Source organism: Xenopus laevis, chromosome 7S (genome assembly GCF_017654675.1).
Source record: "Xenopus laevis strain J_2021 chromosome 7S, Xenopus_laevis_v10.1, whole genome shotgun sequence".
Taxonomy (NCBI): Eukaryota; Metazoa; Chordata; class Amphibia; order Anura; family Pipidae; genus Xenopus; species Xenopus laevis.
The window spans coordinates 71,581,663-71,594,137 of record NC_054384.1 but is presented as its reverse complement, the minus strand read 5'-3'; the positions used below and the strand labels follow the sequence as shown (position 1 = coordinate 71,594,137).

Below are 12,475 nucleotides of genomic sequence, written 5' to 3'. Positions count from 1 at the left end.
TAATATTGGAGACAAACATCACCGGTGATGTTGCCCATAACATCAGCAATACGATTTGAAGCAATCTACAAGCTAGAAAACACAAGGAAAGATCTCAATGATTGCTATGGACAACATCACCGGTGAGGCTTGTCTCCAACATTCCCTGCAGTGCCGATTCTGGGGCTGCTGCTGCCTGAGGCCAGATGTCGCCCACCCTCTCCCGCTCTGCGCTTAAAAATCAGCGTTGGAACAGGTCAAAAGGGAGCAACATCGCTAGTGCATTGAGTGCAACCCGGAAATTCAGCTCTTAAAGTTACAAGAGGCTGCCTTTTGCCACCCCTTGCAACTGGCCGCTCGCTGCCGCCTGAGGCAAGGTTGTCACCTTGCCCCATGGCAGGAGCGGCCCTGATTCCCTGCACTGTATTCTGATGCACTAGCATCTAACACATGCTTTCTTTCCCCCAGATGGACCTGATGCAAACCAATATATTAGGTCAGGGTCAGGCCCAAACTGGCAATCTGTGGGTTCTGGCAAATGCCAGAGGGGCTGCTGTATGGTTCCATAGAAAGTTACCATATAGTGGGCTTGTAGGAGGCTGTTTTGGGCTGGTAGGGGGCTGTTTGGGCCTCTGTGTACTTGGAATGGCAGGACCCCCAGTCCAGGCCTGGTCAGGGTGTAAATACAAAGGAAAGCAGACATTATAACTGTGGGGGCGTCCAAGAGATATAGGATTCCCCCACGAGACACCAAATAATAAAGCATGGTTAGAGGCTGGAGAGCAATCCGATTGGCTTGGAGACCCAGTGCATCTCTGAAAGATGAGGAGGAGCCAAGGGAGTGCCTTGCTTTGGAGCCAAATGCACAGGGTTACAGAGGGAACCCCTACTGCAGCAGCCAGGACCAGATCTGTGGAAAAGTGAAAGTGCAGCGTGTGATTAAAGAAGCTGCAGTAACAAAGAGACTGTATGTGTGTGTGTGTGTGTACTCAGCTGGATAGCTTTGACTTTTCAGTCTAAAGGGACAGGTTGCCCTGCGTCCAGTTCAGCTGTTAGATGCTTGTTGAAAGCCTTGTGTGTCCCCGGTGTGAAGACAGGTCTTGCTTGTGTACCTTCCACGTGAAAGAGGCTACCAAATCCAGGTAAGGAAAATGTTACACATGCTTAGTAAAAACTAGGGATGCACAGAATCCACTATTTTGGATTTGGCCAAACCCCCGAATCCTTCGCGAAAGATTCGGCCTAATACCGAACTCTAATTTGCATATGTAAATTAGAGGTGGGAAGGGGGAAACATTTTTTACTTCCCTCAATTTCCCTCCCCGCTCCATAATTTGCATATGAAAATTAAGATTCGGATTCAATTCAGCCGAATCTAAATCCTGCTGAAAAAATCCGAACCCTGGGCGAATCCCAAACCGAATCCTGGATTCGGTGCATCCCAAGTAAAAACATATGTTTACAAAAATAAAAATTAACGGGGGGCCCTAAAACTATTTTGCAGTGACAGTATACAGCATTTAGTTCAGGTATATAGATGGTGTTTAGCATGTTACTTTCCCAAAAAACAATAGTTTTTGGAGTTGATTATACAAAAGTGTGCCAATTGTGTGCATAATGCTGCTACTGAATTTATGACAAAATATCTTTTTGACACTCGCATCACTGGTTGTTGCGGTCTGGCTTCACTTATTGTGCCCCAGCCTACTTACTGTACAAACGTATCTATATATATATATATATATATGATACTCTTTAAGCGACTACCCCATATCACCTTAGGCAGGAGAGAAATATGATTTCTTTTATTTGATAGTTAACTATGTATCATTTATTTCATGAGTAGAATCCCCCCCCCCCCAAAAAAAAATAATTTGCTGGCAAATAAACAAGCTGCCATATTTTAACTTGTCAAGGCAGACGTAAACCGGAAAGTTGTCTAAGAACAGCATCTAGAAGATGTCCTAGACAGTATGGTTAAATTTGCTACAGGATAAGAATATTTATATTGAACCTGGCTGAGGCAAACCAAATATAAGTTCTAAAGATAAAGTAAATATGCACAGAATTCAAGAGTCTGCAATGATGTATGACCTTATACCTTACAGACAATTCAAAAAGGCAGACAGCTTAAAAAGGATACACTTAAATGGATTATATCCACTTGCTATTAATTCTTCATTAGTACTGAAACAACACCATTATATTTAAGAGAAAATATAATCTATACCTGTCATATAGTTAATATTACTTTTCCCTTCAATACACCATAAACAAAGTCATATCTTGTCTGAGGAATGCCTGAGATTGTCCATAAAGCAATAGCACCCTCAAGTGGTCTTATATAGGTGGTGCTAAGCACTTATTGTCTAGGCCAGACATTCTAAAGATCCAGGCCACAACATATTAGGGAAGGCGCTTTGTAAAAGAGGTGCCATTTCTGGGAGATGTTCTTTTAAAAAAATGCTTCCATTTGAATCATTAATTTTTATTCTGCAACATAAATGAAAACTGGGTGTTAATCAGCAATCCACAAGCACACATTAATGACAGTACTGGCTACTTTTAGGGGGTTATGTATTAATCTTCGAATGCCAAAAACCTGAAAATTTTTATTTTTTACTATAAAATCCAAATTTTCAGTAGAAAAAACCCACAAATTTTTCGGTATTTATTATACCCTGAGGATGTAAAAATTCTGAATCTGAAAATCCGGCATCTCAGACCTGCAGAGGTTGCATATAAGTCAATGGGAGAAGTCCTAAAGATATCTTGATCTGTGCTAGGTTTCGTGCAATAATCTAAAGATTTCACAGTTTTCGAGGCAAAAATCTGAAAAAAAAGTTTTCCGGATTGAAAATCCGAAAAATTCATACAATTCGATTTTTTTTTTTCGTGATTGTTTCAGGTATTTACCCACAAAGGAAATTTTCTGGGAAAGTGTATTGATAAATAAAGAGAAAAAAACTTGTGCGGAGTTGGTCAGAATAGTTTTAAGAAAATATTGAGATAAATTCGGACTTTGATAAATGGGCAGGGTTATTTATTTTTGTTACTATAATTTCAGCATCACAATACAGGGCCCTAATAAGTGCTACTGCATGTGGAAACTTATAAATTCTCAAACTATGTGGCATATACCCAAACAAAATGTTTCTTAGTGAATTACTTCCTATTATGTGCTGAATCAATGTTTGGTTTACTTAACAGAGCTGTGCAGTGAAATGTTCCATACCAAGACATCCTGATATCAATTAACACTTGGACTGACAAGCTTGGCAAACTAGAGATCACGGATTGCTTGTGTGTATGTGTTCTTTCCACATTCCCCACCAACTCAGTGTTGCTAATGCAACTGAGAATGTTAGGATGTGGAGAATATATTAGACATTAATGTGTAAACGCATAACTGACAGTTTTGCAGATGTGCGGTCTCGGTACTGCTGGTTTTTAGCTGCTTCTTACATTTGCTTTTTGAGAGCATAAGCGAATGTACAAAGGAAATTTCATATTCACAAACAGTTACAGTGCTGTCCGTGGACGTAATGTAAAAGGGAAAAAGTAAAGATTTAACACACAAGAGCCATAAATACCCTAAAATCATGTTTGATGATGTCAGTGAGTACATGACTCACTGAAAATTGTGTATTATAACAAATAATGTCCTTTGAAGGATCTGGCTTTGCAGATGAATTATAATGAATTAGACCTATGGTAAAGAAATGTATGTACACACCAAATTCTAGACTGACCGTTCTGACGTAGCGCCCAACTTCCTTTAATGTAAATCCTTTTACCCAGTTAGGGCTAAAACAATATAAAATAGTATCTACTTCAGCAATTTTTTTACATATTTGTCACTGAAGGAATTACTGAGAAAGAAGAGATAGTAAAGTTGAGTTGCTCTATGCTATGAATGCGTTTTATAGTCACTCTCCTTAGCCGAAGGTGAAGCTTTACCAGTACAGAGATTATTTTAGTCAAATATGTTTAAGTACTTTTTGTTATATTTAATGTATCTTTAAGAGGATAATGTAATAAAGCAGCAAAGTCTGCAACATACCTAATTGCAACCAATCACATCTTTACTTTAATATAGAGCAATGCTATAGATAATAATAGGTGTAAAGTGTGCCCTTTGTTACATTAATCAATAAATGTCTAAATGCAGTTGTGGTCACAACTTTAAAGGAGAAGGAAAGCTACAGAGGCATTTTATTGCCAATAGATTAGCTGCAATAGTACAAGCTAGAATGCTATATTTATTCTGTAGAATGTTTTACCATACCTGAGTAAAAAGCTCTAGAAACTCTCTGTTTGTTTAGGATAGGAGCTGCAGTATTAACTTGGTGTGACATCACTTCCTGCCTGAGTCTCTCCCTGCTCTGGGCTCAGATTACAGTAGAGAAGGGAGGGGGGTGGGGAAGAGGAGCAAACTGAGCATGCTCTTGCCCAGGGCAATGAGGTTTAAGATGAAAACAGGAAGTCTGATACAGAAGCCCATGAGTACACAATAGAAGGAAAGAAATGCTGTGTTTCTTTTGACAGAGGACTCAGAGCAGCAATACTTTGAGGGTTTACTGGTATATTTAGGTGGACCTTTCTGATAAGGCTTACTTAGTTTTAACCTTTCCTTCTCCTTTAACACCCCCAGTCAAATTAGTTTATTTATTTATTTTTTTTTAAGTGAAAGGAGTTACCAAAATCTCTGCTGGGAACAAACTTAATTGTGTATCTTAACGCCAAGCTGTACATACACTTTGAGACAATACCTGGCAACACAGGACTAGTTGCTAAGTTGTGCCTGCAGCATTTTATTTAATAACTACAAATTTGTTTCCTTTGGAACACAGGGTATAGGTAGCAACTTTTGATCTTTTTCGCTAGAGAGTCAGGTCCAGAGCTTTGGCATCAAGGCCTCTTACCCTGTCGGATGAGTTATTTAGAGATTCAAAATCTCACATGAATCCTGCTCAACTATTATGACCGTATTCGAATAAGGGCAAAGAAACAATCAGATCCGGGTTTTAGTCGCCCAGTGATAAATCGCCTATTCTTCGGGGTGACTAATCTCCCGAACTGCCTCCCATGGCTAGAATCTAAATCGCCATCGTGATGGCAGTCGGAGAGCTTTGTTTTGTACAGTTGCCCGAAGTTTCCTCGTGAGGCAACTTCGGAAAACTAAGCGCACTGATTGCCTTCCTGCCGGCGACTTACATTCTAGCTGGCAGAAGGCAGTTTGGGGAGATTGGTCGCCCCGAAGAAGAGGAGATTGATCGCTGGGCCTGAGGTGTAGTCAAAGAATTACATTTATTTGTACTGTTATAAGAGAGCAGCTGCTTTTTAATAAGAGCTTCAAATATCTTTACCATATGTTGATGTAGGATATGAAATGCATTAGCGGAAGTTTTTTTTTTTTTGTTTAGTTTGTTTTTCATCAACAGATCTAAAACATAATGAATTATTAGCCCCATGGTTCTCAAGCATCCAGATCTGCATTCTTGTTTTTTTAAAGAAATTGCTTTCCTTTCCTACACATAACCTATAATTTTGAAAAATTTATTCAGAATCACTGGATTGTGCGTCACTGATTTGTTTGCATGTTATTGCAAGGCCTCTTAATATGACATTAATACCCTTGATTAAATTCCCAGTAACACCAAAAAGATTAAAGTATATGTACTTAAATAAAATGTATTGTTTTCCTGTAAAACGTATTGTTTTCCTGTAGCTTACAGTAGGTCCCTACAACATTCAGTAGTGTAAATTTTATCAGAAGACAAAAAAAGCTGCTGGTACGTATAGGAGTGTGGGAAGAAACCAGAGTACTCAAAAGAAACCCACACAGACACAGGGAGAACACACAGTGCCCAAGTATGGAATTCTATGCAAGGTGTTTTCCCCCACTTACCCAGGGATATCTTGAAAAATGTGCACTTACCTCTGAACTGCCTCCTGATCAGGTTCTCCATCTGAACTCTCCTCATCCACTGGTGTAACAGCGGTCACAGTCTATGGAAGAGAAATATTCAAACTGCACCTTAGAACAGCTCGTAGACACCTTCCTAATGGTAATAGAAGCAAAAACTACACATTGCAGTTTTCCCAAACTGCTTGGCATGGCACTTCATCAGGCTGATTTTACCCGCTGCTTACCTCCTTTCTCTCACTACTCTGCCCCCACATCATGCCACAGAGTAGAAGTTTATATACTAAAGCTGTTTTGTTGAATAACACAGTCATATCAGCATTTGTGAATAAAAATGTTATTTTAGTGCAGAGGCAGGTTGGAATTTACTTTTTTGGGGAGAACAATGCATTGCTATATATTTATTTATGCATTGCAACCAAATTGTTTCATCCATATTGTATGCCAACTTTCAAACTGTAAGCAGTGAGTTGTTGTGTATATTCCTAGCCCCCCACTTTTATACAATGGTTGGCTTATAAAAAAATTAGAGATGCACAAAATTTTTTAGATTGGGCAGAACTAAAATTTGACTATTCGCCACTTAAAACCTGCCAAATTGCTGTTTAAGTCAACAGAAGACTCCAGGGATCAATTTGGAGTTGTTTGCAGCCTTTCTGACATTCAAGATTTTTTCGGAGAAAAAAAAAAAATTCTGGTCAAATCCCACAAATCCTGGATTCAATACATCACAATATACAATATGTTATTTTAGCCATTCAAAGAAGGAACAGAGTGGGCATCCAAGCAGGTGGTGCGTGTGGCTACTTACAGACTAGTCTGAAAGCCATTTGAGGACAGGTTATGGATGGAAACAAGGCTCCATCTGGTTGCTGCATCTATATCAAACTAGTCAATCAGCATTTTTTTTTATAAGCATGCCAGTACATGTATGGGACCTGTTATCCAGAATGCTTGGGACCTGGGGTTTTCCAGATAATGATCTTTCAGTAAATCTTGATACCTTAAGTATACTAGAAAATTATTTAAACAGTTAATAAACGCAATAGGGTGGTTTTCCTCCCAATAAGGATTAATTATATCTTAGTTTGGATCAAGTACAAGGTACTATTTTATTACTACAGAGAAAAAGGAAATGTAAAAAAATAGATTTGGATAAAGAGAGTTTTTTAACTTAATTTCTTATTAAGAGAAGGTAAGCAGGGACCTTGATTCTGGGATTGCAGTGGAAGTGATTTACTTAGACTTTGCTTAAGCATTTGATACAGTGCCACACAAAAGGTTACTGGTTAAATTAAGGAATGTTTGTCTAAAACAAAGTATTTGTACCTGGATAGAGAACTGGCTAAAAGAAAGACTACAAAGAGTGGTGGTAAATGGAACATTTTCTAATTGGACCAGTGTTGTTAGTGCAGTACCACAGGGCTCTGTACTAGGTCCCTTGCTTTTCAACTTGTTTATTAATGACCTGGAGGTGGGCATTGAAAGTACTGTTTCTATTTTTGCAGATGATCCTAAATTGTGCAGAACTATAGGTTCCATGCAGGATGCTGCCACTTTGCAGAATGATTTGTCTAAATTGGAAAACTGGGCAGCAAACTGGAAAATGAGGTTCAATGCACTTTGGCAAAAATAATATAAATGCAAGTTATACACTAAATGGCAGTGTGTTGGGAGTTTCCTTAAATGAGAAGGATATTGGGGTTTTTGTAGATAACAAGTTGTCTAATTCTGGACAGTGTCATTCTGTGGCTACTAAAGCAAGTTCTGTCTTGCATAAAAAAAGGGCATTAACTCTATGGATGAAAACATAATTATGTCTCTTTATAGGTCCCTGGTGAGGCCTCATCTGGAGTATGCAGTGCAGTTTTGGACTCCAGTCCTTAAGAGGGATATAAATGAGCTGGAGAAAGTGCAGAGACTAAGTGCAACTAAACTGGTTAGAGGGATGGAAGACTTAAATTATGAGGGTAGACTGTCAAGGTTGGGGTTGTTTTCTCTGGAAAAAAGGTGCTTGAGAGGGGACATAATTACACTTTACAAGTACATTAGAGGACATTATAGACAAATAGCAGGGGACCTTTTTACCCATAAAGTGGATCACCGTACCAGAGGTCATCCCTTTAGACTAGAAGAAAAGGAATTTCATTTAAAGCAACGTAGGGGGTTCTTCACAGCCAAGACAGTGCGGTTGTGGAATGCACTGCCAGGTGATGTTGAGATGGCTGATTCAGAAGAATGGCTTGGATGATTTTTTGGACAGACATGATATCAAAGGCTATTGTGATACTAAACTCTATAGTTAGTATAGGTATGGGTATATAGAATTTATGTGAAAGTTGGAGGGTGTGTGTATGGATGCTGGGTTTTCATTTGGAGGGGTTAACTTGATGGACTTTATCTTTTTTTTTTCAACCCGATTTAACTATGTAACTATGTGAGGTGGCCATTCCAAAATTAGGAGATGTCTGGATAACAGTTTTTCCAATGCCTGTACATCTATTATGGCTTACTAGAACAGAATAACAGGATAACTTACTGTAGCCATGGTAACTAGTGGAGATGGTCCACGTGGTCGTTTTAGAAGTAGCTGCGCATGCATTTGAATGTTTGCCCCACCATCTGAGGCTCTGCGTCCAAGAGGCCCCATTCCATTCAGCAGCTGCAGGGTAGGGGGCTGAAGGAGAGACTGCTCCTAAAATACAACAAAAATGAACGTTGGATACTGCAAAACTTCCATTATGTGATTGTGTGTGTATGTGTGTGGGGGGGGGGCAGTGTGTGGGTGTGTGTGTGTGTGTTTTAGGAAACCATGGCAATCTCTCTGTTTCAGGTGACTATCTTACTGTTTCTCTATTCATACATATATCTTACACCAGATTATATTCACATACTCTATATATCTATATCTTTAATGACTTTAATGAAATAATAATGTTGAAAGCAAGTGGTGTATCTACTTTTTCATATTTATCAATACTGCAACAAAGTAACACATTTGTATGAACTTCTATTTTTTCATGGAATATTCCTGAATGGATACTTTTATATGGACACTTGTATCACTTTATTTTGACACTTCTTCTGCTGACACAACAATGACACCTAGTGGCGAATTGTATGTTTTACCTTTATCTCCATACAAATGTTTTGATTGCTAACTATGGTTTTTTTTTTCTAGCCATGAAGTCATACTTGGCGCCAATTTACAAAGGGATATAAGCACTTGTTTGTACACATGCCATTTATCCTTAAGAAAGGTCCCACTGGGGACCGAAACGTTGGATATGCATTTGTGAATAAAGTATAACACGATTTTCGCGAAAAACCTTGGAGTGCAGTTCCATTTATCATGATGCATCATTAAGCTTTTGACCAACTTCTATTAAATCCGGTAAGAGTGCGCTTATAATGGCTCAAAAGAAGCTAGCACTCACAGGTCTTATGGTGGAAAAGAGGTTTTATTAAAGCAAAAAAATGACTATTGTTTCGGCTAGGTTCCTAGTGAGTGAAACAAACAACAACAACCATTTTAAATCACCAGTGGCGGGAAGAGGGTATGTGTGACGTCATACAGTGTCATGGACGTTGGAGGGCAGTACACAAATGTTAAAATAACAATAAAATGCAAGGGATATACAAAATAAACAATATACATAAAAATAAAAAAAAAGTAACAAAAAGCGTGGTGATAAGTACAGTAACAAAAAAATCCGTCCCGAGGGCAGTAGTCTGATACAATGTTGCCAATTCAATTATGGAATGCATCGTGATGACGACAAGGATGACATGTCAGCCAATTAACTTTTCCCGACATCATGGGTATTTAATGTATTTTTCATTGTTTGTTATTACTTTGAGAAAGGCCTCGGAGAGGCTGAAACGTTAATCGTTTGTTAATAAAACATTTGATTTTTAAGTCCTGAGAGTGCGGACCTTCTTTACTGAATAATTATTTCAAAAATTTTGGACACTGCACCCAGGCAAGTTGAACCTAGTGATGAGGAGTGCCGAGTCTATCTCTATCTATCTATCTATCTATCTATCTATCTATCTATCTATCTATCTATCTATCTATCTATACACACACACTTTGACCTCTTGCTGCTAGCCCATCATTATCTTATACTATACACTAGCCATTATAATAACTTCCCTGTCACAAGCTATGTATAGGCTTTCTAAACATCCACAGCTTTATTTTCCCCCCATGTGTCTTAAGGATAACAAACAATCATTTTGCCCTTCACACCTCTGCTCCTCACTATATTTCCTTGGTTGTCCCCACATACATTACTGGCCATCTCCTTCGCTCCCCTCAGAGCCATTGTGTTTTCACACCGTCCACATCCACTGGCATCTCTCACGCAAAACCTTTCTATATTGCTGCTCTGTACCTTACCTCTGGAAGAACATTACTTGTCCAATCTTGGATACCTTGGTTTGCTCTCCTATTTATGCCTGAATGTTATCCACCCACATAGACTATAAGCTCTACAAGGCAAGGATTTCCTTCTTATTGTTTTTCTTAGCACACAGCAGTTAATCTTTGCATATTTACTTATTGTATTTGTCCTCTGTATGTGTTCTTTTCTATATTTAAAATCTGTACAATGCTGCACTTCCTGGTATAGCTTTAAAAACAAAGTTATACATACATACTGTACGACATGCTGGATAAATGAACAGGGACATTAGGCCTATACAGAATCCTGAACATATTTCTGTCTATTAATAATTCACAGAGAAACCTTACTAACTAACCACTTTAACAAAACATTTATAAAAAAAAGGGCATTTGGCTTGCTTGTACATTTTTTGAATGTTAAGGAGCATTATGATTTAAAAAAAAAAAAAAAACACAAATGATAAAGTGGTAAGATTAAGTTTTAGAAAGGCTTGTTTGCACATAGCAGGTTAAATTAGTATGTTACAGGGTTGTTCACCTTCCAAAACCTGTTTAAGGTCAGTTGGTTTGTAAAATGTAAGTTTAATCTTTAATGTTCCCCTCTCTGCTGTTCCAGTCAGCACTTTGCTACTTTAAAGGGGTGGTCCGCCTCTAAGTTAAATTTTACTATGTTATAGAAAGGCTAATTCTAAGCAAGGTTTCAATTGGTCTTAATGTTAATTTTTTTTAATTATTTGACTCTTTCCAGCTTTCCAGGGTAATTTGATTGCTGAAACTGCAAACCAGAGAGCTGCTGAATAAAAAAAAAAACTAAATAACTCAAAACCACAAGTAATAAAAAATGAAAACCAATTGCAAACTGTCTCAGAATATTACTCTCTACATCAGGGATCCCCAGCCTTTTGAACCTGTGAGCAACATTCAGAAGTAAAAGGAGTTGGGGAGCAACACAAGCATGAGAAATGTTCTTAAGGTGCCAAATAATAAGTACTGTAATTGGCCATTTAGTAGCCCCTATGTGGATTGTTAACCTACATTGAGGCTCTGTTTGGCAGTGCACTTGGTTTTTATACAACCAAAACTTGCATCCAAGCCTTGACTTCAAAAATAAGCTTCTGCTTTGAGGCCACTGGGAGCAACATCCATGGGGTTGGAGAGCAACTTGTTGCTCACGAGCTACTGATTGGGGATCACTGCTCTACATCATACCGTAATTTAAAATGATAACTTTAATTTGTCAGCAACATCTGTGAAATGTTACCAACTATGTATCTAATTATAACAGCTGCCTTTAATGAAACTCAGGGCTAATGCTCAGCAGGGCCAAATACATGAAATATATCAGTGGATATATATTTATATGGATCAGCTCATTTGGAAATCTTTCCCCGATATGCCCAGGTAGAGGTTGGTGACATCGGGCTGATCTGATCATAATGACAGGGATACAGTCCGTCGGGGGCATGGGCTTCACCAAGTATGAAAATAAAACATAGTAACCAACTAAAAAACTACTATTGAATGCATAACAAAATGCAACTTAATCTATAACACATTTTAGTTATATTTTAGTAATATACCTTGTACTCTAGGTGTGCGCTGGGTGGCATGGGCAGTAGAGTATGTAGGACATTGGTATTCTGTGTCACTGGCAGGAATGGGATCTGCTGAGTGACCCTTGGAAATCCAGGAAATATCTTCTGCAGCTCATCTGTGCCACCACCTTCGTTGCTACAATACAAAGTTCATATTTTTGATGGCCTTTCAAAATTCAGTGACAAGTAAATTGGTATTAATGAAGTGAAGGAAGACTGTCAAGAAGACAATACAAATCAGTCATTGGTCTAAAGGGCTCCTAACAGCTAGAAATTAAAAATGTCTTAGATTCCTCTACAAACAAAATAAACATGACCATTTTTTATTTAAATAGAAGTAATTTCATTATAAAGGCTTTTTAGGGAAGGTCATCAGTATGTAACAACTAATGCTCCACTGAATAAAAAAAAAAAAAAGATAGGGTAGGGCTTTGGACAAGTTAACTGGAAAGATGAGTTAATATCACCTATAAAATAGCCTTCTATTTTTGAAGTAACATTCCAACATTATAACCAAAAAAATTAATATGTAAATACAGAATGAAATATTAAGACAGAGCAGAA

General features: G+C 38.2%; 1 protein-coding gene across 2 annotated transcripts in view; it reads right to left on the bottom strand.

The window, feature by feature from the left end:
- Positions 1–12,475, bottom strand: part of sik3.S (SIK family kinase 3 S homeolog) — a 76,001-nt gene that overhangs the window by 18,386 nt on the left and 45,140 nt on the right. For both annotated transcript variants that reach the window (XM_041571380.1, XM_018227750.2), the window contains exons 12-14: positions 11,897–12,047; positions 8,448–8,603; positions 5,921–5,991 (exon numbers count right to left, since the gene is read on the bottom strand). In XM_041571380.1, coding sequence (XP_041427314.1) covers positions 5,921–5,991; positions 8,448–8,603; positions 11,897–12,047 — 378 coding nt within the window. The remainder of the gene's footprint in view (positions 1–5,920; positions 5,992–8,447; positions 8,604–11,896; positions 12,048–12,475) is intronic.